This window comes from Diplotaxodon limnothrissa, linkage group LG4, assembly GCF_057381915.1.
Source record: "Diplotaxodon limnothrissa isolate DT_005_m linkage group LG4, D_limnothrissa_male_GT1.1, whole genome shotgun sequence".
In the NCBI taxonomy this organism is placed as follows: domain Eukaryota; kingdom Metazoa; phylum Chordata; class Actinopteri; order Cichliformes; family Cichlidae; genus Diplotaxodon; species Diplotaxodon limnothrissa.
In genome coordinates this window covers 19,034,813-19,062,466 of record NC_140599.1, presented here as the reverse complement: position 1 = coordinate 19,062,466, position 27,654 = coordinate 19,034,813, and the positions used below count along the sequence as shown (strand labels likewise).

At 40.7% G+C, this 27,654-nt stretch overlaps 1 protein-coding gene across 1 annotated transcript; it reads left to right on the top strand.

The window, feature by feature from the left end:
- The first annotated feature begins 1,851 nt into the window (after nucleotides 1-1,851).
- arhgap17b (Rho GTPase activating protein 17b) lies at nucleotides 1,852-27,460 on the top strand. The gene is made up of 20 exons (XM_085352384.1): nucleotides 1,852-2,216; nucleotides 6,680-6,719; nucleotides 15,210-15,314; nucleotides 16,299-16,375; nucleotides 16,605-16,716; nucleotides 17,005-17,081; nucleotides 17,207-17,309; nucleotides 17,540-17,608; nucleotides 17,757-17,838; nucleotides 18,584-18,711; nucleotides 19,293-19,404; nucleotides 19,490-19,571; nucleotides 19,690-19,770; nucleotides 21,199-21,312; nucleotides 21,437-21,528; nucleotides 22,507-22,642; nucleotides 23,469-23,747; nucleotides 24,366-24,490; nucleotides 24,567-24,950; nucleotides 26,496-27,460. Exons 1-20 carry the CDS (start codon nucleotides 2,164-2,166, stop codon nucleotides 26,666-26,668), a joined length of 2,424 nt encoding a protein of 807 aa, XP_085208510.1. The 5' UTR covers nucleotides 1,852-2,163; the 3' UTR covers nucleotides 26,669-27,460.
- Nucleotides 27,461-27,654: the final 194 nt, after the last annotated feature.

Sequence of the window (27,654 nt, the reverse complement as noted above, 5' to 3'; positions counted from 1 at the left end):
CACATTTAGTGTTAGTCATAAAACTACCAGTGTTACTTGTTTGGCTTTTTTTTTTACTCATAATGAACTTTCTACTTTTTTTTCTGGTGTCCTTTTTTGTTCTTTTCCTTTTGTCTTTGTCAGATTATCTGGCAATGATGCTTATCTGACTTTTTTTTCTATAAATATGTCGGCAAGAAGGCATATTTACAACATGCCCTGACATTGCGAGAGAGCACTCGCTAAGGTAAATGTGTAATGTATTTGCTGATTAGGTTTCTTTATTACCTTTTTTTCATGACAGGGGAAGATTAGGACAAAGCAGGGTGTAAGGGCACTGAATGCAGAGATGACGTATTACCTGAAAATGAAAAGTTCAGACTTGTCTGTTTTTCTTTCCCCCTGAAGGTCAAATTTCTTACGTGTCTTCTCAGAGCACAGTGTTTACCTTGGATCACTTAAGTTCACTTAAATTTCATGACACGGCACAGCTCAGTCATTCATTAAGATGAAAAAGTTCCTGTGTCACAGAGGAGAACTGAAGCTATTGTGCACATGGCAACAGGAAAAGCAACTCAAACAGTAATGCTGAGTAGTTTGCAGTTTCTTAAGGTTTCTTATAGTTTATTACAATTATTAGAACTATTTGTATTTATAGGATAGGTGTCAGCCTGCATGTCAGCAAAAGTGAGATGGAAAGAATACATGTGTGCGTGTATGTGTGTGTGCGTGAAAGGCAGACAGTGAAGGTAAATGAGTTTAAATACCTGGAATCAACCATCCAAAGCAAAGACAGAAGAAAAGAGTGCAGGTAGGATGGTGATGATTTGTGAGGATGAATTGTGGTAGAAGGATAGTAGCAAAAGTGAAAGGGCAGGTTTACAAGAATAAACCCCACAGAATAATTAATTAAAGATAATTTAGTCCAGTAACTGATTTTAAAAAAGGTCATTTTCCCCACAGCAGTACATCACAGTTTATACATAGAAACTATTTATGGCACTAGTTGTTCTTTAACAGCAGATGACCACATTTAAAGTACCTTTAACAGAGTTTGACAAGTTTTCAGCTCAGGGCACACAGGAATGATTGCGTGCTTGCTGTAATTTATTGGGATCATATAGTCCCTACCAGTCATTGCTGTGACAAACAGGGTCTACAGTTCCCGTAAAATGATTGCTCCTCAAGCAGGAATGACCATCAACAGCCCTTCTAATATAATCAAGGTGGGGTGGTGCTAAGAGAGTTATGAGCTCTTTAACAAGGTTATACCTGGGAGAATTACAACCGCCTTGACTACCATTCATTCACATTAATCCCCCAACACCCAGACAGGCAGTCGTGCCCATATGAGTCTAATAATGAAACTGATCGGTGAAGAACTGCTGAACAAAGCCTTTGCGTGACAGGCACAAGGTGGCGGCAGATCACTCCGGAAAACTCTGTGCTGGTTGGTGACGAACTGATCTGAAATCAGACAGTTAGTCACAATCCGGGTGAGCAGTGACCCGGACTGATCCAGAAGCAGCGGTTAAAGTTGTATAATTTTCTGCTATTGTTAATTAATTCTTAATGGCTTTCACGTGCATCACAACCACGTTTTTAAAAAAATATATTTTGGCACCACACTACAATACATACTACTGCATTTATGAGTTTCTGTCACGTTTCTCTGATTTGTCATTACTTGACAATCACCCCCGATTTAAAACTCTGATATTTATTCTGAAGAATTCATCCCCACGTTAAAACATGTGACTTTGCAATGACCAAAGTCTTTTTTTTTCATGTTAAGGTATCACATGTCACCACGGGGCCCATGCGGCTTCCAGTGCGGGAAGTAAAAGCACTTCCTCCTTCCTATCACAGCTGTAGTAGAGAAATCAGCCAGTCTAACAGGAGCGCTGACATTCTTGGCAATGGGGACCCTGAAGGTCGTCCGCCGCTGTTTCTGCTCACTTCCCTGCGCGTCTTAACGGTAACGGCCGATGTCACCGGGTTCAACCAGGAAAACTGTTCAGTTTTTGTGACTAAAAGCGGTCGGAAGTCAGGTCTTGGTAGCACAATGGCTGCGACGTAGCGCAACTTTTTTTTTCTTTTTTTTTTTGGTGGATGATCGACAGCGTTCGTTGGTGCCGCAAACTTTTTACGGACTTGTAGGAAGAAGCTCACGAGACTTGCAACATGAAGAAGCAGTTTAATCGTATGAAGCAACTTGCCAACCAGACTGTTGGAAGGTAGGCTACATAACATTGTTGCAACGTGATGTCATACATTATTGTGTTAGGCCAGCGCTTCTAATTTATGTCTCCCTGTTGTCATCTGGCTGATTTTTATTGTGGGCGGTGTCGGAGGGGCTGACCACGATTTTGTGTGATTAAAAAAATCTGGAGAATTTCTAAAGGTTTAGATTGCAGTGAAATTGTGTCAGAAGCACACAAAGCTTGTCCAGATACCAGAACAATGTTTTGTTTGTTTGTTTGTTTGTTTCAAAAAATACAAGAAGTTTGAAAAGTAGATTTTCCAGATTTGGTTTAAAAGTATGTGGCTGTAACTTTGGGAAAACATTTAAATTTACTAGCATTAAGTAAGTGGATTCAATGGATAAATGGCTACAACAGATTTTTTTAAAATCCTTATTAATAACCTTATAATCAAATGTTCTTTTAGATTGTATAATCTATTGAACATAAAACCAATTTTAGATGAGAACAAACGGCTCTCATCTAATCTGCTGTAACAGTTCATGTACTATCACAGCTATTGCCTTTAATAAATTAATGGCTCAAATGGAGGCAATGAAAGTATGTCTTTCTTTAAATAGAGAAGCCCTGCTTAGGATGCATGTGATACTATCAAAACATACAAACCGCAAACAATAAAACAACAGTGGCAAATATTAATAAAGAGGCATCACTGTAAGGGATGGAGAGACTTAAATATATGCTAAATAGATAAATACAAATATTTCTATTTGCTCTCTATATTGCACTCTTTTAGTGTACTTGAAGGAGGCCTCGATTCTGAATTCACTTTTGTCATCAACACCTATTTAATTAAGTCTCTCAACAGTCCTCCTTGCCCTTCTGTGGACCCAAGAATGACCCCACCTTTTACTGCACTATGTACTCACATGTGCAGGTATATGTTCAGTTACAGGGTAGGATGTGCTCACACGCATGTTACCTGATGGGTGTTGATAGGGCAAACTACGTATACCATCCTTCTTCCTGCGTCTCTGATTCAGTGTCTCCATTTGTTGCTGTATTAATTAACCAGACTGCTGTCGATTAGTTTCCAAGTGATACCCTGCAGGTGCTGGCCTTGGATTCCTTGCATACATGACTACACATGTTGTTGTGTAAGAGCAGTAAAACTCAACTGAGAAGGCAGGATGACAGCTTGCATACTGAAAGGCAAAATAGTTTGCTTGCCCACACCCACTCTGGATTACTGCTGGGCGAGTTTAACATGCAAGAAATCCTCGGGTGCCATTAATACCACAGCTTAAGTAAGAGTGGGTGGGAGCTAGAAAATAAACAAAAAAAAAAAAAAATCACAGAAAGCACTCAAGTTAAATTAAGGTTAAATGTTACACCCCCCCCCCCACAGTCTTTATGCTACACATGATCACACATCATAATCCATCAAGTGAAGTTATAAAGGTCTAGATTAGATCTCTGTCTCGAGCTCGGGGGTAAAACAAAAAAAGGTTTTCCTGCTAATAAATGCTCCAAATACAATTTGACAGAATTGAAATTAAGCTGGCTGTGAAGATCTAGATCATATACCAGTAAATCTGTGTCCACCCGCGTGAGAGTTTGTGATGATTTGTGGTTTTCTGTTTGGCCCAGGAAAGGCTGGACACACACACACACACAGGTTTTTAGTTTTTGTGGAGTAAGCATTTATGTAGCTGTTGACAGCAGAGGCATGGCAGGGTTCGGGCCGCCATGCAGCCACAAAGTCGTTTTTTATAAAAGAGGAAGCCAGATTTCATTTGCATGTGAATAATAAGAGGAAGCGATTCAATTTAGATGTAGTTGCATTGCGGTAGAAGATGGCAGGGTAGCGTGTTTTTATAGGACATGCTTACACAGTGTCCTTTACCAAAACTGAGTCAGTGAAACATGATATGATCCATCTTTGCGAGCAGCTTTTAAGATTTTGTGTGTTTGTTTTGGTCAGTTTTCCTACAGGTGCATGTTTTACAGTTACAGTTGTCCTTCACCTTTTTTTTTTTTTTTTTTTTTTTCCAAGGTCCGGCTCCAGCTGTCGGTTTTTTTAAGAACAGTAGCTTCTGGCTAGAGCCAAGCTGCACTCCACTCCAGTTCAATCGATTCTAATTCCGTGTTGATAGGAATCTAAAGATTGCTCATGCAGCTTTTTCCTTCAGAGACAAGCCTGTAAAGCCTAATGTTTAATGACGTCATATGGATCCATGTGGAGGTATTCTAGCTGCATTATGTTAATAAATGGCTTGTTTTCAGTTTCTGTTTACTTAATACATTGGAGTCACTGACTTGTATCCATTTGTCTATATTCTATTTTAAATCAGTTTCTTCTTTGTTTGGGTAAAACCATTTTGTAGCTAGGACATCTGATGCTGACTATGTGGAATAAATTGGCAAGAAAAATGCACACATTTGCGTAAATATCTTTGTGAAGACACTGACTGACCCTCACGCTAATCGTAACATAAATATAACATTAAAACCAGTTCTTCACCCTCAAGCAGGCCTTTAAAGAGATGAGATGTAAGGACTAACCAAAAGGTCCCCACTTTTTCAAAATGTCCTGACTGCATTGGTTTTAAATCTCAGACTGGTCCTCATTAGGATGCTTTGACAAGTACACCTTGAGGTGTGTCCCATCATCCAGACCCTAGAGATATTTAATTAAATGGAAAATGGAGAGGCATATATCAGGTACTTTTTCTGGTCTTATTGAGCACATTCACTCACACAGCTTCATTCTAGAGTCACTGCTTTGCAAGACGGTCCTGGGCATTACCATAGACTAATCTTCCTACACAAGCACAGGGAGAACGTGCAAACTTCTCACAAGAAGGGCTTACTCGGGTTTGAACTCAGGACTCTTCTGCTGTGATCCACTGTAATGCCTCACATTTTAATCTTCCACAGACTCTCGCACTAATATCTGAGAGACTGCATATGGAGTACTGAACAGCATAATTAGCAGCTCAGAGTAAAAGTTGTCTTCAGAATCATTCAAAAAATTACTTATTCATTTTATGCTTTGCAAAGTTTTACCAATGTGAATTGGTCTTATTTGTGATCTGAGCTCGAGACAGCAGACAGCCACCACAAGCAGTTTCGCTAAACAGTGAGAGTATTTCAGGCATGAGTGAGGTAAGCTTGTACTGCATTTTGAGAGTGTAATGTGAAAATCTTATTTTTGTGTCCCACGTCAGTATTGGGTAATAATTCTTGCATGTGAGCGGATTATTTTATCCCCTGCAAGGTGTAAATCTACTGTGTGTTTCTTGGCTGGTGCTGTTAGAGGGTGGGGACAGGCCTTCAGAGATTTGTGCATAAATACACAACATCTGTGTATGTGTTGATGGATTTATTGACGGGGAAACCAATCACTCCTTTGACAATCTCACCAGCTGAGCGAGATGTAAATCAAATGGCTAAAGAACAGTTGCTGATGTTTAAAGGGTTTGGCTTTTTGTCAGCATTTCCTAGAAATGTGGGAGAGCTGTTGTGCCATAATATTTTCCACAGACTCTACGACAGTTCAGCATGTATTTGGTGTGTTTCAGAAATCAACAGGCCACCTGGCAACTTCCTCCTCACTTCATAGAAAAAGGCACACCTTTACGTGTTGCCATAACAAACACGGTGCAGATGACACCTGGGGAAGTGTGTTTTTTAGACCAGGAGGGGGATCAGCATTACATTTATGCATCGATGTTCAACATGGTTGTACAAATCCAGTTCAGTTTTAATTTGTATAGTGCTAATTTACAAAAACAATCCAGTCAAGGTGGTTTTATAGTGCAACGTAAAGACCCTACAATCACACAACCTTCTATGAACAAACTCTTGGTGACAGTGGGAAGGAAGAACTCTCTTTTAACTAGAAGAAACCTCCAGCAGAACCAGGCTCGGGGAGGGGCTGCCATCCACTGCCTGGGGGTACCAATAGTAGCAAATAAGTATATCATTATAACAACTGATTGTAGATTTCAGCTTATTCTGTTCACTTACTGCAGGCATACAGCACAGAGTGCAAACTGCAGACTGGTTGTGCTGGAGATTGTGCTCAACTTTGGTGGTCTGTAGAGTCCCAGAGTTTATTTAGCAATAGAGAGCTGTACACAAAAAGCAATAAATGCACTATACATAAATAAGTACAAGTGCATATAATGTCAGCATCACTAGTCTCATATTTCACCAAAACCACCAGGAGAAAAAGGAGAGGAAAAACCCAAGCTCAGCTGATAACAGGCCAGTCAGGTTAACATGCCTGCAATGACACTGCGTGAAGGAGGTACACCTGTTTTTACTACAGTGAAGCCTGAGGAAAAAATGAAGGCAATGCCGGATAGTCGTAAAATGCAATAATAACTCTCTTGTGCAAGCTTTTCGTGTCTCACCTGTATTGCTGTAGGACACGGGTGTGTTCTGTATGTCCTCAGTCTTTGACCACTGGCCTTTGTTTCTCTTCACAGGGCTGAAAAAACTGAGGTCCTGAGCGATGACCTCCTGCAGGTAAATCTTATCTTCTCTTATTTAAAGGGACTTTACGTCCAATAGTTTTTATTATCTTTAAAAAATTCCATTTGGCAGTCTAATGAGGGGTGGGCAGGTGATAAGCATTTATCCTCAAATGTGAACAATGCTGTTTTTAATGGTGGTAACCGGGTAGAAGAATAATAAATACAAAGTCTAAATGTCATAGAAAGTTTTCTCACATCTGTGGTTTAAGAGACCTATATACTGGTGCAGCTGCTTATTTCAGCAAACTCAAGTTTATGCACATGTACAAAAACACCTTCAGGATGTGACACGACTGAATGCTTTTTTTTAGTCCATCAGTTAAATGGCTACCAAGCAGAGTTATAATAGTTTTGTATTTTCTTATTAGTTTTTTTTCTAGTTTTCATTTTCATCAGTTTGAAAATGTTTAGTTTTACTTTAATTTTTATTAGTTTTAGTGTTGATCCATAATGTGCTATAGTACTGTAAACATCCAGAGTCTAAATGAACATGTTTTCACATCTAGTTTAAATTTTTAGTTTAGTTATATGTAACTATAGTAACCTTGCTGCCAAGCCTACCTGAAAGTCAATGCAACCTTCTTTATTTAGAAAAAATGTAACAGTGCTTAAATGCAGTGAATTTGTCTGCATGATGTTTCATAGGCAACATTAACTCAACCACTCATTACGCCCAAGCTATGCAGAAAATCATCTCAACACACAAAACGTCAAACCTTGAAACAAATGGGCTACAGCAGCAAACCACACTTGTGTGCCGCTCCTCCTATGAGCTAACTGAAACTGAGGCTCTATCCATCCTGCCTTGTATTAACAGTTCAGGCTCCTGGTGATGGTGTAATGGTGTGGAGGATATTTTCTTGGCACGCTTTGAGTCCCTTAGTAATGTCCATATGCGTAACACCATAGCGTATCCATGTCCTGTTGGCTGCTTCCAGCAGGATAACAGCAGGATAGCTGTGTCACAAAGCTTAAATCATCTAGTTTCTTATACATGACAATGAATTATGCAGTCACCAGATCTCAATTCAATAAAGCACCTTTGGGATGTGGTGAAACAGGAGATTCGCATCATTGATTTACATGTGACAAAACTGTGTGATGCTATCATGTAAATATGGAACAAAATCTCTCAGAAATGTTTCCAGCCCCTAGTTAAACGTATACCATGAAGAATAAATGTCATTCTGAAGGCAGTTTCTTAATATGACTTCACATTTAATTTTCCTCAAATCTGTTAGTCCAGTAAACTCCAGGGCCTCACTGGACTTTATTGTTGAACCCCTATAACAGTTCAGGTTTTGCCCACAGCACACGATAAAATATGTTTACACTGGGACTGGGTATCTGCCACCTATGAAAGATGTCCTGTTCACTGCCTAACCATAGCTTATTTTATGTCTGCATGTAAAACCGGCTTGTTTAGATATAATTTTCTGGTAGAGTAAAATACGGAAGTTATCAGAAGACTTACAAGCTCCTCGCAAAAGTTCTGTTAAAGCAATCGTGCCTTTGCGCCTTGTTGATGCCAAATCTGTATGCAATCTCGGAGTATAACTGCTGCCATTAAAACTTTACTGGCTAGTCTTTCATTCAGCATTGCCTAGCCAGCTCAAGGGTTTGGCACAGCAGAAGCGCCTTATGGTTTTCCACTCAAGGCAAGCTCTGGCGATTCTCTGTTATCTTGAAATTATACTTGATGTCCACTGTAGCGCTGTGTGGCGGAGGGGGATGGGGAAGCTCTGGCTAGTGAAACTGTGAGATCACTGTTGGGAAAATGGTGTGAATAAATATGACAAACTGAGAGGAATAAATCATGTTCAGGGAAGAAAGCAACTTTTGTGGAAGAAGGTAAAGATGAAGGCTTGATGGGGGAAAAGACTCACCAACCCCCATTCAGTCAAGGAAGTCATAGTTCTATGATAGCAGCTGACCGCTGAACCCCATTCACACAAAGTAGTGCATAAGACGCATTTCTGATTGATCATCAACCTGCGACCTAGGGTGCCCTGTGCACTCATAGAACTCACTTATGATGGAAGATGGTGTTTTTGTTATGGATAAACCATGATTGGCAAAGACATCAAATAACAGAGTGACAGGAGCTTTCTGTTGGGAATTCCTTAAGCTCCGGCTCTCAGTAAGGAATGTAATTGGCAAACGACGAGCATAGTGGAAAACTCATGTCAGAATCTGTTCTTTTGTGCAAATAACGAAGACCTCGTATACACGCAAAGAATCTGTTTTCAGATTTGCTGCCTGTTTAGTCATCTCCATACAGTGTGTAGCTGCTGCACTACTGATTCACATAGCAGTGAATCAGTATCGCCATTGTAATTTAATCACACTGCCTGGAAAAGTTTTATTTTTTTCCCCTCTTTCCAAACATGAACAGAGAGAGAATAAGTTTTCCTTTCCCCCTCCCCACACTCTTCCACAATTGCCTTCCCTGAGAAGTTCAAATTGAAATTTGACTCTATATGACTTCTAGTCTTTTCCATTTTTCCATAGTCGTTTGCATTGGCTAAGGCATTCATCTTGTTTGGACACGTCCTGCTTCAGAGGGGGAGTTGAGGCGGCTGTCAGACTGGATTGTATCTCTGCTGCCTGATCTCATACTAGTGAGCAAGGCTAGAGCTGGACCCATGCCTAAGTACTCAAATTGATATGAGGGCATGATGGACTGATAATTGATAATGTGTAACAAGCAAGTGGCTACCAGTGAAACGGCTGGTGAGGAAAAACAAAACTCAGGAGTCTCTGTAGAGAGTTCTCCAGCCGGTTGTCTTATCTTGGGATAAAAAAAACAACTAAATTTTAAACAACTCCTTTACTATTTCATCACAAGCTAAATGCTGGAGGAAAACTGTCTTACCACTTTGTCATATTTCCAGTCTAATGTAAACAAAACCAGTTACTTACAGACACATTTAAAGGACAGACACGTTTTTCTCACATAACTTGTGAGACTACTCCTTTCAGTCAAACATGACACTTTGTTTTGTTTTTGCATTAAAGTCTCAATTCGGCTCAGTCATCGGCCCGTCGAATAGTAAACCGGCCTGCCAACAAGGTCAGCCACAGCGTCACCTGCCAGCCGGCAGTTAACCAGCCATTCAGTCCAATCCAGAAAACATGACTGCATCCTGTGTGACTCACTAAATGTTCCATGTTTTTTTTTTTTTTTGTTGTTATGGAAGGTCAGAGGTTGTCAGCTCTCTCTATTCTGATTTCATTGCTGTTTAGGGGGGAAAAGTTGGCAAGTAGACTGTAGGACTGTAAACCTTTGGACAGCAAGTAACTGGAGAGTGGAAGTGCTCATTTCTGTTGTGTTAATTGTCTGTGTGTGGGCTTGTTTCTGCCTATGATCAGGGAGTGTTCCTATCTTTTTTTTTTTTCTTTTTTTCCCAACTCTTATACTTGGAATCTCTCTGTTTCCTTAATGGTGGCTCTTCCTGATGATCCTACAAGTTTAAACCCTGAGACAAACTTATTAGATTTTGTTACCACACCATTTATTATTTTAATACGGTTCCAGCCCGCACATAGCTTGTCTCTGCTGTATTACCACTATAAAGAGTTAAAGATATGCACATCTCATTTATTTATAAAAAGACTTCAGAGGGCTGTATGAAAACACTTTGTCCCCCTTTGTAATTCCAACAATTCCAACTTTACCACTTGATGACTTAGGCATGCTACTGAAACCTCCATTTAATTCCAATATACTGTGTAAGTCAATTTGCAACCCACCACCATCATATCTGAATTAATAAATCCCATATCTGCTGTCCTTGATGCCTTTTCTGTGCTGTAGGGAATCTTAGCAACTTCCTCTCATATTCTCTCAGTTCTGATTAGAGATGGACCAATCCAATATTACGTATCGGTATCGGTCCGATACTGACGTAAATTACTGGATCGGATATCGGAGAGAAATAAAAAATGTAATCCAATCCATTAAATATCAAAAAGCACCTCACAAAACTTGCGACATGGCATAACTCGGCTCATAACCGTAGCACGTTGCAGCAGTATGCGTCACGTGATAGAGCGGCTGTGTGTATTTGTAGCCTCTCTAGCAATGCGGCATTTCATCTCCGAGGAAGTTATCCCAGAGAGAAGTAAAGCAAGTGTGTAAGTTTGTTGGGGGAAAACTCTGTAAAAGACCCAGGAGAAATAAAGACACAATGAGACAAGATCACTTTTTATGCTTTAACGTTCACACGGGTAAGCTGTTCAGAACAACTCACAACGTGTACAGAGGCTGGGCACTTTTTATAGGAAAGACAGTGAGAACAGGATAAGAAAATACAAAACAGATAAAATAAACAACTCCATATGTGGCGCTAGTCTCGTCAGCAGAGAGCTGGGAGAAAGCTGTGAGAGATAAAACAATCTAAAACAATATGTCCCAAAACAGTATGTCTTTGCTGGGAAAGTCTAAAAGGATAATTCTAAACTAATCTAACCATAGACAAAAGGGCATCTTTGTACATTTAAAAGAAGGTAAAGAAACATAGAATCATTTTTCCTGTAACAAAGTTCATCTCTGAATGTTTGTAAAGCATTCCCACGTTAAGCTTAACAACCGATATATGGAGGAGTGCCTCTTCTCCCTCCCTCTCCTGCTGCTACTTCAATCATGAAACTGATCAATGATCAGCTGATCGGCTTTTCTGTCGCGAGTCCGTCTCTCTTGTTTGTTTATCGCCCACTTCGCGCCAGAAAAAGGAAACCAGCGGCTTAACAACATCAGCACGTTTAACCTTGATAACCTTGTTAGAATTTATTTAATATTACTTTCTACAGCAGGATCCTTTTCTACGTAGCTCACGGCTGGTAACTGTGCAGGGGCGGATCTAGCAAAGTTTAGCCGAATCTTACACCCAAAGTTTTAATCTGATGTAAAATGTATAGAAGTCCATTACTGTATATAGTAACTATTAAGTCTAATATACCCTAGTAAGCTATAGTACTTTATCCTTTGGGAAGGTACGATCTGTGCAGTCTGCAATTCTGTTGAAGAAAGATATTGAATCTATTTAATTATTCTTGAAAAATAATTAATTTCTGTGCATTTTTCCCCCCAACCTGCATCAAATTAAAGTTGATTACGTCAATTAAGCAACATGAGGTGGAGGGTGGGTGGTTCCCTATATTATTATTTTATTTTATTTTTTTCTTTGCTAGGAGTTTTAGAACCCTATTGGTTAGGTTGCTTACTCTTTAAAATACCAGAATAGGAAGGATTGAGTAGGTTTAAGTTTATTAGATTGATCAGTATTGCTGAACTATGAAATATTTTGGGTGCAGTGTATTTTTTGCATACAGGTATAACAGAATAGCTTTAGTGTTTTTTGGGGGTTTTGTTTAACTTGAGTATGAACTTATACAAAAAGCAGCAAGATATTAAAAAACACAGTTTTAGTGATTAAAAAACACACTATATCGGATTCATATCGGTATCGGACATAAAAAAAAAAGTGGTATTCTGCCATCTCTAGTTCTGATCAAGCAAAAGAAAAGTTTGTGGGGTTTTTGTGAAAAAACACTTTGCAGTTTATGACAAAGTATTTTATAGACAAGCTTGTAGAATATCTTGAAGTCTGTCCCCAGTTTATTTTGGTGTGCTCTCACAAAAAAGAAGTCAATAAATAGAACCAAATGCTCTAATAACACTAGTACTGTGATTATCCAGTCTTTTCAGTCCACAATACCGCCCACTTTGCAGTCACTCAGGTCTTTTTCTTCCTTTCTGGCCAAAAGTGTTGGAAGTCTGGATGCAATTGAACTGGAATCAGCTGAATAGTGAGTGAATCAATTGGATCCAGGCAAGGAAGCCAAGTCCAGATGTGGTTTGGCATGCTGCAACAGCTGCAGGAAAGGAGGAGCAGAGTAAAGGGAGGGTGGAGTAAAGCTGTACGAGTGTATGGGAGAGACTCAAACAGGGCAAGGAGATCAGTGAATTTGGGAGGATGAAAACGAAGGAAGAAGATGGGATCAGACAGCAAATGAGCAGCTCTCAGATCTAGCGCTGCAGTTAAATGTTTATACTGAAACAGGAAGAGGAAGTGGATACTTATGGCAGACCATGTTGGTGATTATGCAAGCTTCAGCAGATTATTTTTTTTTTACTTCACATAACTGCTGATCATTTACAGAGTAAATTCTCTCTATAATTGCCATCTTTAGCAGACTTTTCAAACCCACATCTGGAAGAGTCAGGAACTAAAAACTCAGCAGAGCACAGTAATTCTCACAACGTCACTATAGGTACCTGAAACTCTGCACTGGTGGTGCATTTGAGGACAGTCTGACAGTAGAGAGTTATTGGGCCAGTTATCTATACCAAGATTTGTAAAGTTCTCCTTTTATGTTTGTTAATCACTAATAATAGTAATTGTAATAGTAACTGTAATAATAAAATTGTATCCACTACAAGTTTCTAAGCAGATTTTCCAGAAAATGTATTGAATGCAAATGTGTATTTGTCTGTGGGAGATTTACGTCCTAACCTCTACACGGGGGATACCAAGGCGTTCCCAAGCCAACCGAGAGATGTAATCTCTCCGCTGTGTCCTGGTTCTTCCCAGTGGGACATGCCTGGAACACCTCACCCAGGAGACATCCTGGTCAGATGCCTGAACTACTTTAGCTGTCTCCTTTTCTACTCTGAACTTCTCACCTCATCTATAAAGCTTTATTTAGACTTCTGTGGGAAATTTGCGTCCTAACTTGTGTAGTAACAAAAAACTCCTTTTATCCCCACACGGCAACATTCCACGCAACCCAAGTGTTTTGTGGAGTGTGTCGAGCCGATGCGTAGTCACAGTTCTCGGGATGGGCACATAAGGTTACTTAGAAGGTTGTGGCGTAGGGCTAAAATGGGGTTCTGGTTGTGGTGTAAGTTTCGACATAGATCTGGCGCAGAAATATAATTCGCAAGTTGGAGTGAGCCCGGCCACCCTTCAGTGGAAACTCATTTCCGCCACTTGTATCCACAATCAAGTAAGATTCTTGGTCATTTCCCAGAGTATGTGACAATAGGTGAAGGTGTGAACATTGATCGACCAATAAATCAGCTTGGACTCTCTCTTCACCACAACAGACAGGTACGGCATCTGTATCACTGCAACTGAACAAGTCCTAACAAGACCCCAAGATAAATAAACTCCTCCACTTGGAGCGATCACTCTATCCTTTGCCAGCTGAGAACCAACAGACTTGGAGGCGCTAATTTGCATCCCATCTGGTTCACACTCGATCACAGGCCGCCCCATTTTTAGACTCGAGGTCATCGCTCAGTAACGCTGACAAGACCAAAACCAAATACTAATAGGAAAAAGGCACAAGAAAATATACAGCATAAGAAAATATACAGCATAAGAAAATCTAGCGTATCATATTTGGGTCTTGCCACGCCCAAATACAACTTCAAAAGTGTATTTTTTTTGTAAGGTCTTCACCAAGTGACCTGACAGCCTCGATACCCACAAACCACAGTCTCCATCAGCCCATCGATATAAAGTGTCTGGCTACAGAGGAACTCTCAACCTGATTTGTGGGACATGATAGTTTTTTCTTGGTGACTCAGTTACCAAAGGCCACAGTCCCACCCTGGTGCTGGAAAAATGAAGCAATAAAATACAAGATTACTGTCAACTCAAAGTGTAAATATGTGTTGGTTATCCTGCTATGTTCTTTGTAGTTGCAGATCACTGTTGTCTTAATTTTCAGCATTTTTATCCAAATGTTGCACATGCTGTCGTATTTGGTGATTGTGTTTTTCTTGGCTCACTTGTGTCCTGTGCACTCAGGGCCACCGTAGAGAAAATTAGTCAAATCAGTTGGGAGCAGACAGCAAACGAGGGCAGAATGTGGAATTGTTGTTGCTGGCTTCAAGCCTCTTAAAATTAAACCGTTTTGTCAAGCTACAAAACGTATAGCATGCTATAGGGGGTCATGGAAATGTGAGTGAAAGAGAAACAAAGACATCGAAAACCACTGGGAAAGTGTGCTTGATGCCCTCCATTACCAGTAGCTCAGGCCTGCAGTTAGACTGATGCATCTGCTTTCTTTGATAGCATCTCTCGCTTCCTGTTGTCGGTAAAGACTTGCTCTTGACTCTGATTCCTTCCATCTGGCTGTCAGAGCTGCACGCCATGTAACAGAATTGGACAAACAACCTACAACTGCCGTCATATTTCAAAAACACTAGCAGGGTGGGAAATATGCGAGATGAATGTGTGCATGTGCAGCATCTGTATTTTGATTTGTAGCCCTCACCTGTGTTGTTTCTGCTGAACAGGAAGGTTAAACGGTCCATTACACTTATTTCCTTCATCCTTGTTTAAATCAGTTAGCTGATCTCTTCCACGGTAGACCTGTTTTGCTTGTTCTAATTTGATAACACTGCATTTTATCTTTTGTTTTTTGTTTTTTTTTCTTCTCTTCTTCTTTTTTTTGTGTGTGCCCACAGATCGAGAGGCGGCTGGAGCTGGTTCGTTTGGTGTCTCACAACACGCACAAGAGGCTGGTTTCCTGTCTGCAAGGTCAGCTGGGCACAGACACAGAGAAGAGACATGTAAGAGGCACCTTTTCTTTTTTCTTTTTTTCTCTGTCAGATTCATTCCATCATTTAGCTTTTTCATTTTCACTTTTTCATCCCATCATGTTAGCAACATGCCACACTTTGGATATGGCTTCATTTACAAGAGCATAATTAGGATGAATCACTGTGACAGCCATTCTGAACTAGGGCCCTGCTATCATGTGTTTTTCTTATGTAACACATAGATATGACAGAGACTCTCCTTCCAGCTTCACTATCACCATTTAGCAGACCCAGCCCAAAGGCCAATAAAACTGACGCAACTCTGAAGGAATCCCTGTTACGTTGTCATACTTTGATTACTTTTCTAAATTAAGTCATCTTGATGGTGCAGTGTTTGGCACTCCTGCAGGCAAAGTGAAATTAACAGATAAGCCAACGTGGTTGGATCAGTTGTCCTTAAACTGTTGGGTAGAGCCACAGCAGGCAGGGTATAGATAGTGAAGGGGAGAAAAAAAATGAGCTGAAGCTAAGCTGAATTGGGGAGGGGGTTGTCTACATGTTTCCTTGATGCTGTAAGACCTGCCTTTATATCCCCCTTTTCGCAAATTCATATTTAAGTTAAATATATGACGTATTTGGTATTTTGGTGTTTGTGCAACTAATTTGAGTCTGATCCAAATCAGAAAAGAAAACATGTCAATGAAGTGAACGTTATTAAGTAGACTGAGCTGCTTTCTTTCTTTCTTTCTTTCTTTCTTTCTTTTTCTCTCTTTCTTTCTTGCTTTCTTGCTTTCTCTCTTTCTTTCTTGCTTTCTTGCTTTCTTTCTTTCTTGCTTTCTTGCTTTCTTTCTTTCTTTCTTTCTTTCTTTCTTTCTTTCTTTCTCTCTCTCTCTCTCTCTCTCTCTCTCTCTCTCTCTCTCTCTCTCTCTCTCTCTCTCTCTCTCTCTCTCTCTCTCTCTCTCTCTCTCTCTCTCTCTCTCTCTCTCTCTCTCTCTCTCTCTCTCTCTCTCGTAGAAAAAGCTGCCCTTGACCGGGCTGTCCCAGACCATGCAGGAGGGCGGCAGTCAGCTTGGAGAAGAGAGTATGATTGGGTGAGTTTCCATCGAAAGACCAGTTTCAGCATCGTTTAAGTTGAAAATATCACCTTTAAATGGGAAAAATTGGTGAACAAGTAAGTGTTTATCAAGATCAGTGTAAAAGTATTTAAATAAAAATGGGATGTGGGATCTAGCTGAAGCTCTTTACATATGTTTTACTCGCTGTGAGGAAAAGTAGTGATAACTGGGATATTTGCATATATGTCTCTGTGCACGTGAACAGCAAGATGATGGATGTGTGTGGCGAAGCCGAGGGCAAGTTGGCTTTTGAGCTGCTGCAGCATGAAATGCAGATGGAGAAAGACATTCTGGATCCTCTCAACCAGCTGGCAGAGGTAAAAGCTCATGCATACAACCATTGATTGGCTTCTTCCTTTTAATCCCTTTAAAATCATGCACTATATTTTAAAAACAAAGACCCAGCAGCAGAGACATCAAGCTGAACTTTGTGTTTGTACCAAATTCAACGATGCCTTTAGCACTGTTTTGGGTTCATTGCTATTCTGTATCTTTAAAATTGACACAAGGTTCTCACAGGAAAATTGCTCAAAAGTGCTCATTATACCTTTTGCAGTGCATGTGTAGTCATGTCGTTCTCATGGTTCCTCTTGTTTCTCTCACAGGTAGAGATTCCCAACATACTGAAACAGAGAAAGCAGCTTGCTAAGCTGGTTCTCGATTATGACTCTGCTAAAACACGGTACATTTCCACACAGCCTGATAACAATTTTAAAAAAATTTTTTTTAATTAATAGTCTTTGTATGGCTCCAATCTTTCAAATGTTTCCACTAACATGGTTACTTAAATAATCCTTTGTTCTGCAGGTGGTTACAGGCGACCAAGTCCACCAATCCAGCCATGGCAGCTAAAGTTGACTCGCTCAAAGACGAGATGGATGAGGCACTCAATAAAGTAGAAATATGCAAGGTAGATTTCATGTCGACTCTTTCCCATGAGCCTTGCTGCATAAGGTTAGGATCATATTTGATGAACTGGCTGAACAAAGAAGGCTTTATAAGGGGGACTAAATCAGGACACTGATGCTATGCACATTTTTGGACCGAGTAATTAAAGCTCATAGCTTTGTCATATCCATGTCTTCGTGAACAGTTTCTCATTGTTTACCATACACGTCATTCTTTTGTCATTTCATGCAGGACCAGCTCTCTGCAGACTTGTACAACTTTGCTTCTAAAGAGGGAGACTATGCACGCTATTATGTGATGGTGAGTGCACCTCAGTTTACTGGTAATGGAAATGCAAATATGGAACGTTCCACTGTAACACAGTTACTAGGCGATGTGTGATAACCAAGTACTATGTTCACATTAGATTTGGTGTATGTGATTTTGTGTGTGTGTTTCTGTATAACAGTTATTAGAGACCCAGGCAGAGTACCACAGGAGGTCTCTGGCAGCTCTGGAAGTAGTTATACCCACCATCCAGACACAGCAAGGTGAACAATAAGACACAAAACATATTATTAAACATGTAAATAACATAAACACTTAAACTTTGCTTCTTCTTTTTGTTGCTGATCTGCTGGTTTAGGGTTAGAGAAATAAAGAGTGGCTTGTCATCCTGCTTAACAGTTCTCACAAAGGACTTCACATTATAATTGTTTATTTTGTGGTCCCTTAGCAGGGTGTGCTGTTATAAATTTTGCAGGTTTTCTGTCTTATTGGCTGGTATATATCACAGACGACGTGTGTGTGTGTGTGTGTGTGTGTGTGTGGGGGGCCCAAACTGTTGAATTTGTTTATGACAAGAAGCTTTTATCTCATTTGCGAAGTGCACTGCTTATTGCAACATAGTGAAACGACTCACTACAATTACATCGTCACATTAGAGGGTTTTTTGGGGTTGTTTTTTTTAAGTGTGTTTATATGAACCTTAGAATCAGCTTTCTGATGTAATCTGATTATAGATTTATTTGTTTGGCCCAGATTTATCCAGATGAAAGCCAGGATAACTGGATTTCAAGTTGGCTTTTTACATGTTTTCATGCACATGACAAAAGAGCAATCGTATCACACAAACATACCTGCAAAGACTTCATTTAAAAGTCTAAATAAAGAATGTGGTATTTCTGTTGTCAGCTGTAGAACTATATAAAAATTGTTGAAAGCCATGAAGTTAACTGCAGACAGTTAGTGAAACGAGTGCCAACGCAGAACATTGCCGATGCTTGTCTCACCTAGACTCCTGGATAGAGAAGCCGGCATTTGGCACAGCGCTGGAGGAGCATCTGAAAAGGACCAACCGTGAGATCGCTCTGCCGATTGAGGCCTGCGTCATGATGCTGCTTGAGACCGGCATGAAGGAGGAGGTACGGATGGAGAGATGGAAGAAGAAAATTGGAGACTTTGCTAAAGTAGGGCAAAGTTGAGGGTTAATTGACCAGAATTTGGATTAAATTTGTACCCATAAACCTCCTGTGTGTTTGAACTGGAAGGACATGTGGGTCATGTGGACTGCGTTTTAAAAATGATGGCATGTAAAGTCTGGAAACATCTGCAGCCAACTTGAGGTTAGCCAGTCTTTGTCCTGTGGGAATAAAACCTCTGTGTGTGTGCACACACAGGCATCTGTTACCCATTAGTATGATCGCTGTTGCACTCTTGAAATGAAACGGTATCACTAGACTCCCCATGAAGTACGATTCAAGACATTTCTAAATGGAAACAAACCTCTTCTTGCTGTGCATCCGTCTGGTGCTCATCCTGAAAGAGTCACATCTCTGTTGGTAGCAAAAGCATTTCTCTTTACTTTTGCAGACATTCAGTACTCGATTGCATTACTTCTTCTTTTGTGTTACCAACCCAGACTCACTTCTTTAATTTTAGGAGAGAAACAGCCTCCTGTAACCAGGCACTGCTGTGACCTTGCTCTCCCTTATTTTCTTTTCAGGGTCTATTTAGAATTGCTGCTGGAGCTTCAAAATTGAAAAAGTTGAAAGCAGCGCTGGACTGCTCCACCTCACAGCTCGAGGGCTTCTACTCTGATCCCCATGCCGTGGCTGGTACTACTTCTACAAATCCACAGAAAGTAAAAACATCAGCTCCAGGTCTTTGTCTCATGGCATATATTTTGTTTTTGATACACAGGAGCTCTCAAGTCCTACCTCAGGGAACTTCCTGAACCTCTAATGACATTTAGCCTTTATGATGAGTGGATACAGGCCTCCAAGTAAGACACTGCACACAAAGACACGACTCCTGTAATGTCCTGTAAAACACTTGTGCAGCACTAATAAACTTTAGATACATGTGAAGTATGTTTGCAGTAAATGTTGTTAATGTTTCAGTACCTTAGACTCTGACAAAAGACTTCAGGCCTTGTGGGTGACATGTGACCATTTGCCAAAGGCCCACAAAGCCAACTTCAGGTACTCTATATTACTCTTTTAATTACTATCATTTATGCCAGCCTTATTATTATTTTTTTTTAAATAACGCTGTTTTTTTTGGTTTGTTTTTTAAATGTAACCTTTTTTGTACATGTTTATTCATGTGAGGAATTCACCAGATTTTGAGCCATCCCTCATTTCTTTATATATTGCCAGAAAAATGGAAAATTGGAGCTGTAATTAGCAAAAGATAAAGATATCATCATTATTCTTGAACAGTTCAGTCTGTGCTCTCTGAGAGTTCTTTTTTTTGCCATTAAGTAGTCTTCAGGAATACTTCTTGAAGGACATTCAAAGCTCTTCTTTTGATGCTGGCTGCCTTTTGTTCTGTTCTGTCAACATGATGTCTGTGTTGAGGTCCAGGCTCTGGAGAGATCAGTCCATAGTTACACTGTGTTTGTTCTATCCAGGTGTGGTTTTCCTGCATTGGCAGCAGGTTTGAGATGATTGTTATACGGAAAAATGAAGCCGTTGGCATTTGGGCACTTTTCAGATGGTATTGCATGTTGGATCAAATCTGACAGTGCTTTTTTTTTTTTTTTTTTTTTTTTTTTTTTTGTATTCATAATTCAATTTTGGCAAGATCTCAAACACCACAGGCTAAAATGCGGGGCCCCAAACCACAACAGATTTTGCAGTGGATTTTTAAGTGAATTTCTTGTATAATTTGGCATACCTCCACATATTCCTCCAGTTTGCCTTCTTTAAGCTTCTTGAAACCCACCCCACTTCCACTGAGACCATTTCTGATGAGACTTTAATGGACAGAAGGTGAATCAAATGAATGGGACAGATGCATCACTCAGATGCTGCATCAGGTCTAAAAACTCTGCTGGATTTTTTTTAAGTAAATAGCTCTTTGAGAATCATCTTTTTGGTTAAACAATGGGAATAAATTGCCTTTTCAAAAGGCTGCTGGTAACAAATTGGCTCTACAGTTACAGCTTCTTTGTTAGGTGCAAACACAAAAGTGGTTGTTTCTGTGAGTTAAACACCTTCTTTATTTCCCCTTTTTTCTATGTCAGACTGGTTCAGGAGTCAGAGTTAAGTGGTTTAATACGCTTAACAAAAAAATGAGTGGAAAAAATCGCAACATTAATTTAAAAAATGACAAGAACATCTGGCTCCTTGAGAGCAAAATACTTAGAAATGAGGGTTGGCTCAAGACTTTTGCACAGCACTGTAGATGGAAAAATAGGTGCGTATTTCACCACTGTACCAGATGTTACTTTGATGCTCTAGTAAACCAGTTTACTGGTTGAGCCTCTCAGGCCACATTCACAGCAAGGCCGTAACTTTCTCGAGGAGTCAGAAACCCACTAGGTTGGGGACAGTGTATGATTAAAGGTGGGAAAAATATTTTGGAGATATTTTTGTTTTTTAAGGCAGTTTGTGTCTCCGTTGCAGGTATCTGGTGAAGTTCTTGGCTAAACTGGCTCAGGACAGTGATGTTAATAAAATGACTCCCAGCAACATCGCAATAGTCCTGGGGCCTAACCTGCTGTGGTCGAAGACCGAAGGGTGAGCATGTCGTGGACGGTTCACCTCACTTTTATGTCATCATTCTGAAATGCAAAGCGCGTCGTTCTCTTAGGCTGACTGACCTTCCTCCCGTTCTTATCTCCGTCTCTGTGCTCGTACTCAGGACGCTGGCAGAGATGGCAGCAGCTACATCTGTGCATGTACTTGCCATCATTGAGCCTATTATCCAACACGCTGACTGGTTCTTCCCTGAAGGTGAAACACTGTTGTTGTATTTGCAATAATTCTCCTTCTCTCTGTCTGTTGTCTGCTGTTTGGCGTGCTTATTCTCGATGATATAATCTACCTGAACCTTTGCAGCGTGTGGTAATGCGTCCGTTGAGTGCTGCTGCAAAAGATAACATTTGCATAAATTTCCATTGTTGATTTGTGGAGTTTGCCAGCACTTAGTTTTCATGCAACAATGTTAACGCGCAGGCTCATCCTCTGTGGGTTGACAGTGGGTACTTTGAAAAATGTTGAAGCTCATTAAATTGATGAATAGTAGCTGAAACGGTTTCTCTCCACATTAGCCAGCAAGGCTAAGAGTCTGTAGCCATGCTCGTGGCTCTGTAGGATGTGGCTGAAGCTCAGAGCACATTGTTAACCAAATTCTAAAATTAGCATGCTTGTGCTGATTTTGCGATGATAATTTTACCCAGTTCACTATCAAAGCTCAGCTTTAAGTTGTTATGATGATGAAATCCACAACTATTATTCAGTTGTGGTTTCTATAATGAATTTACTCTGTAACAGCTGAGCAGAGGGTGCATTTTTAAAATAACTTTACTGAGCCTTAAAGAAAAGGATGCAGAGTCTGTAGGTATCTGCTAGTCCTCAATTTTGCTAACTTGAGTGACTAATCTGGACCTTTTGACTCTAGTTTTGAGTATTTTTAATTAAATTATCTGGAGAAAAAAGGCTTATTGTGTGTTACTCTAGTTTCAGTGAGGGAAATTGTAGTATTCTGTTTGTGTGTTGGTTGGCACTTATTAGCTGGTAGGTGTATAAGTTATACACCTGTACGGTCTCCTAGAGTCAGCTGATTATAGCACACTCTACCGTCTCTTGAAAATATCATGGCTCCAAGTGGCCAGTGAGTGATGTCACAGAGGCTTTGTGCATCTTTTGTATACAGTCTTCTTGCAAGCTGTAGGTCATTTTTAATTTGCTTAATTTGCTTCTGTCCTCCAGAGGTGGACTTCAACGTGTCAGGCATGTTCTCCTTGCCCAGCCATCCACCCACCCCGGACCCCGAACCTATCCTGGACAGGAAACGCCCCGGCAGCATGGGGCAGGACGGGGACAGTCACACCCCTCGTAAAGACAGGTACCTGTCTCGTCCCAACCTCAGCCTCAGCCTGCCCCTCACCCTGCCGTCCCGTCCCAAGACACTGAGCAGGCAGGAGTCGAGGGGCCCAGCGGTGTCGGCCCTTTATGTCGTGGCCAACGAGTCCATCACGGTCACTGAAACGCCCACTGAAGATCTGCCCAGTCCAGACTTCAAGGCTGTGCCGCAGTCTAACGTAGATCCCACGAATCCAGTTACTAATAAGTGAAATAAGGGAAATGATGCTTTGTGTGATTTGTGCACTACATTTGTTGTGTTTTAAGCTAATCAGTTATATTTTGCTGAGATTCGTCCGTAACATGACCATAACATTTATGAAACACAAAGCCTTTTTAATAATGTTTGGGAATCCATTTATGTCTCAAGTTTTTATTTCTCTTGTGTTACTGTTGTGTACTCTTGTGTTATCTCCTTAATTTCCAATTAAAGCTTAGGTTGCACTGTAGGTTGCTGGTTTTATGTTTTGCGTGGGCTTGCATTTTTGTCATCTTTTTTTTTTTTCCTCTATTTCACCTGTCGCCGCATTAATGTTGCAGTTCAAAGTTGTTCTATTTTAAAGGTCACTCATGTGGTTTTATGTCCTCTTTGGGTTCTTCTTTCTGAACCGGTTTCGTTCCACTCAGGAAGTGGCGTCTCTTTCTGTCTCGACATCACAACATCTCTCACTGCTCTCGCTGGGTTCTTTCGAGGGGGTTTTTGTTTGTCGTTTTTGTTTACTTCTGTCTCTGAGTCTCTTGCTCCTTCACTCTTGTCTGATGGCCTGTGGTTTGCCCTCCTGAACTCTCCCCTCTCCCCCCCTCCCTAGCCCTGTTAACAAACAGCCGGAGCCCGCTCCTCGCAGAACCAGCGTCTTAAATAGAAAGCAGTCACCACTAACCTCACCCACCTTCCAACCCCCATTACCCCCTCTGGAAGCCGGGACTCCTACACAGCTCGAACCCCATCCTCCTCCTCCTCCTTCAGAGGCTGAGCAGCCTGGCTTGAGTGTTGCTGGCGGTGGTGGTGGTGGTGGTCTGGTTGGTGGGGTCCAGGTAGCCACAGTGCAACATCAGGTTGTAACCCAGCTCAGCACAGAGGAGAGCAGGTAAGGAGTGAGCTGAGGTAGCACCGGTACTCCACTGCAGCCAATCATCCGATCCGGAGCTCGCCACCCTTTGTTTGCCATGTATTTGATTAATTTGATTTACTGGACGTCACAAAAAAATCATGAGCATAAAAATGTCTATAATGTCTGCAAGTATTAAATCTGCTTCATTAATTAATAATGTAAATAAATGAAAAACACTGTTATGCTTTGCACAACTTTCCCCCTGCCCTCTGTTTGTGATGATCAACAGAACTCTCGGTTTCTGTTTATAAAGAGAAGCTGTCTTTCCTTCCTGTCTGCTCGTCTGTTTGGTGGTTTAACAACTTTGAAGCTTTGAAGACTTTGTTTTTATGCATGTGTCTCATTACTGAACACTTGTTCCGTCCGCTGAATGGACTTCTTTCATGATTTTTGCATCCCGTGCTTTCTTCGTGCGTTTATCGATCCTTTTGAGTCATTCTTTCTGTAATAACCTAATCAAGTATAATTATTCTTTGAATGGAAAGGTGTGCAGTTGGTTTTATGCATGAGCACTGGTGCCGCACTTGATCCTTGAATGTTAAGGGTGTATGACACGGAAATGGATTAATAATTGGAACTGTGGTGTTTTCACAGCCCGGCCCGTGAGCACATGTCCACCCCGCCTCCGCAGAGGAATGGTTCAGCGGTCCATCTTGCTGTAGGAACCCCACACCCTCAGGGAAGCTCCAAAGGGCCTAGTCCACACATGGTCCGCAGAGGTGAGGAAATCTAAATCTGTTATTTTAGTGGTTTAATATAGCAAATGAGATTTAATAAGTACGTTTTCCTCTGAAGGCACCAAGAAGCAAGCCCCAGCCCCACCCAAACAGGCCAGCCCGTTCGCCTCTCAGCTCAGTAACACCCAAGCACCCGGTTCCCCGCAGCACCCACCCATCACGCCCCGTCGTGTCCACAGCAAAGATGCCCTAATCCAAGCTCCGAGCCATCCACCCCCACAGCCGCCTACACCCCAACAAGCCCAGGGAGAGTCAGAGCACTCTCCCCCTAGCAGTCCCACCCCTCCTGACACTCCGCCGCTCTTCCACTCCGGATCTCTCCCTCGACCCTCGAGGCCAGCTCCAAAACCGAAACCCCGTCCCAGCATGCCACCGCCTCCGCAACCGGCAGCAAATGACAGCGGCAATGGCATGTGCAACTCGGCCTCAAAGATCATAACAGGTAAACCAGTCTGTGTCTCAGTTTCTTTTTTTTGTATAAAATTAATATACTATACTAAAAATATTTTATACTAAAATACAAATACAAAGGTTTGCATCATCGACTTAAATGGTGTCAGCAATACAGTGTGGCAGAAATCAACTACTGCAACAAAAACATTGCTAAAATAAGTTGTATGTGTACATACAAAGCTTTAACCTCTAAACAGAGTAATCGTTGATTTGGCCACTTTTGCAGTGCAGTGGTTGCAAAGATGTGATTTTTTTTTTTTAATATATTTTTTTTAATTTATTAATTTATTTTTTGTTAACTTTAAAAACTCTACTTAAGGGTCGTGCATTCGAAGAGCTACCAAGAAAAAAATACAAGAGTACAGAAGAATATGCAAATTAAATAACAGTACGGTGATAAATTTGATGCGACCCCAGATAATAAACCACATAATAAATCATTAATCTGAAATGATCATGTAAATAACTGTAATGCAGTTGTAAAATGGATTTCAATGGGATCATGAATTATAATGGTGTGAAAGTGGGAAGTAAAACTACAGTGCAGTACAAATATTGAAATGTATATTTGCTAAAATGACCTCCGAGTAATGGTGAAGTATCATTTTAACTTAACATCTGACCACTTCCACCATGGTTACACTCCACCTTTGAAAACAATATAGATAAAAGGCAATTGTTGTTTATTCAGACAAGTTTTTGAAGGAAGTTACCAGATCTACTGAAGAATAGAAGCTTTCTTTGGTGTGGGTTTTGTTTAAATGATTTTCTTTGTGCAGACATTCCCATTATTGAACTCACTCACTTGCTGGCCGTCTGCTGGTACTATATTCACTTCTGTTATTGAGTGATTTCAGCTTCTTCTCGGAGCAGTGCTATATTTAGCTCAGTGGCTTTTGGTTTCACTGTCTCATTTTTGGCTCACACACTTACAAAAGAGCTGTGGTGATCTGATGCATGACGGCATATGTGTAAATATTGCAGATGTCTGAGCTGCGGGCCTGCCTGTAAGATGAGCTTTGTAAGGCAGGTAATGGTAAGGATCTGATTGGCTGATGCATTAACCTCGGTCTGTGTCTACTGCATGTGCATCTGTCTGGGGGAGAGAAAAGTGGCGTGTGTGGGCGTGCACATATACATTTATATGTAGGCTTGGTGCTTTTGTCCTAGGCTTTAGCTATGCTTTGCAACAACACTAACATGCTTGCAATTTTTTGTATTTGTGGTTACTAACACACACAGAGAGAGAGAGAGTGTGTGTGTGTGAACAGATTTTTATTTTTTTAAATAATTTGCATTGCATTTAAAGATGAACACACCAAGGAAACTCTCATGACTGCCACACCAACTAAAAAGAGTTACTCAAGTAGTGCTGGTTAGAATAGATTTATTTATGAGAGCAATCCTTGGTGTCTTGCTGTGTGTGCGTGTTTGTATGTGTGAGTGTGAGCTCCCCGGTCTAAAACTGTGTGTCTATATATGGTTTGGTTTATTGATTTGTTTGCTGATTGGTTCCCTTCAACATCCTTTCCAGAAGGAGGCCTGGTTCTAAAGGGGATTGGAAGAGCCATCATTCCTGAGGTGATTGAGGACGAAGAACGGGAAAGCTCTGCTGGTCAAGAGCCTGCCACCGCCACTACTACCACTAACACCCCCCCAGCCCTGAACCCAGACCCCAGCATCCAGACAGAGAGCACCGCTTTTTAAAGTCTGGGCTTGACTGTTTATGATCAAACATAAGACGGGGTAACTCAAAATGAAATCACTCCGGCTCTTCAAGTACCGCTCACATGATGTCGGAGTGTCGCTGGAAACGAATGGCTGCCTTTTCCTCTGCTATACTGACTCACACCAGAAACCTCATCTTAAGTTAGTCGTTCAGACCACAAGGGCCCTGTCCAGCTATCACTTTCCACATTAGACTGCACATTAAACGGTTTGCTCCACATACTGCTTGGGTATTCTCTGATTGGACTGCAGGGCCTTGTGAGGAACAAGGCTAGCGGGGCTTTAACATAAAACCTCAGCAATATCGCAGCTGAATATCGCAGCTGGCTTCAGAATGCTGGTAAAGTTAATCTTTTTATTTTTTTTAAAACTATTACTATTAAATCTTCAATTATGCAAACACTTCTTTAAAATGTGAATCTGGTTTTACCACATAAACCCAAATAAAGAAAAATTTTCAGTGAGTAAATAATTCCCTCATGTCCACAGCAATACTATGAAGGACCAAAGGAAATGACTGTTAGTCAAAGCAAACGGAGTTCAAATGTTGAGCCATTGTTATGGTTGCTAATGACCAAATATTTTAGTGTGAGTGCAATATAACAGTTTCTCTTCCACTGCTGTCCCATCCCAGCGTGCACACACTGCCATTTATTAGTTATTCAGGGCAGTTTTCAGTTTGAATTTTCTTTGATTTCCATGGACCTGATTCACAAAGCTGACAAAAATATAACTGATTTTTCTATCACACTCAAAAGCTATGACCAAACTCCAGCATGTGATTAAAATTTGTAGAATTTTTTTTTACTATGGCTCATTAGCTTTGCCTTATTTTCAGCTTTTTTTTTTCTTTTCTTGTTTTGGTTGTTTAAGCATTTTTATGGTGGTTCTTCTGCACAAAATGCACTGCGCAATGCGTTTTTGATCTAAATAAAGATTGTTCAACAGTTTTTATCTTGAATGAT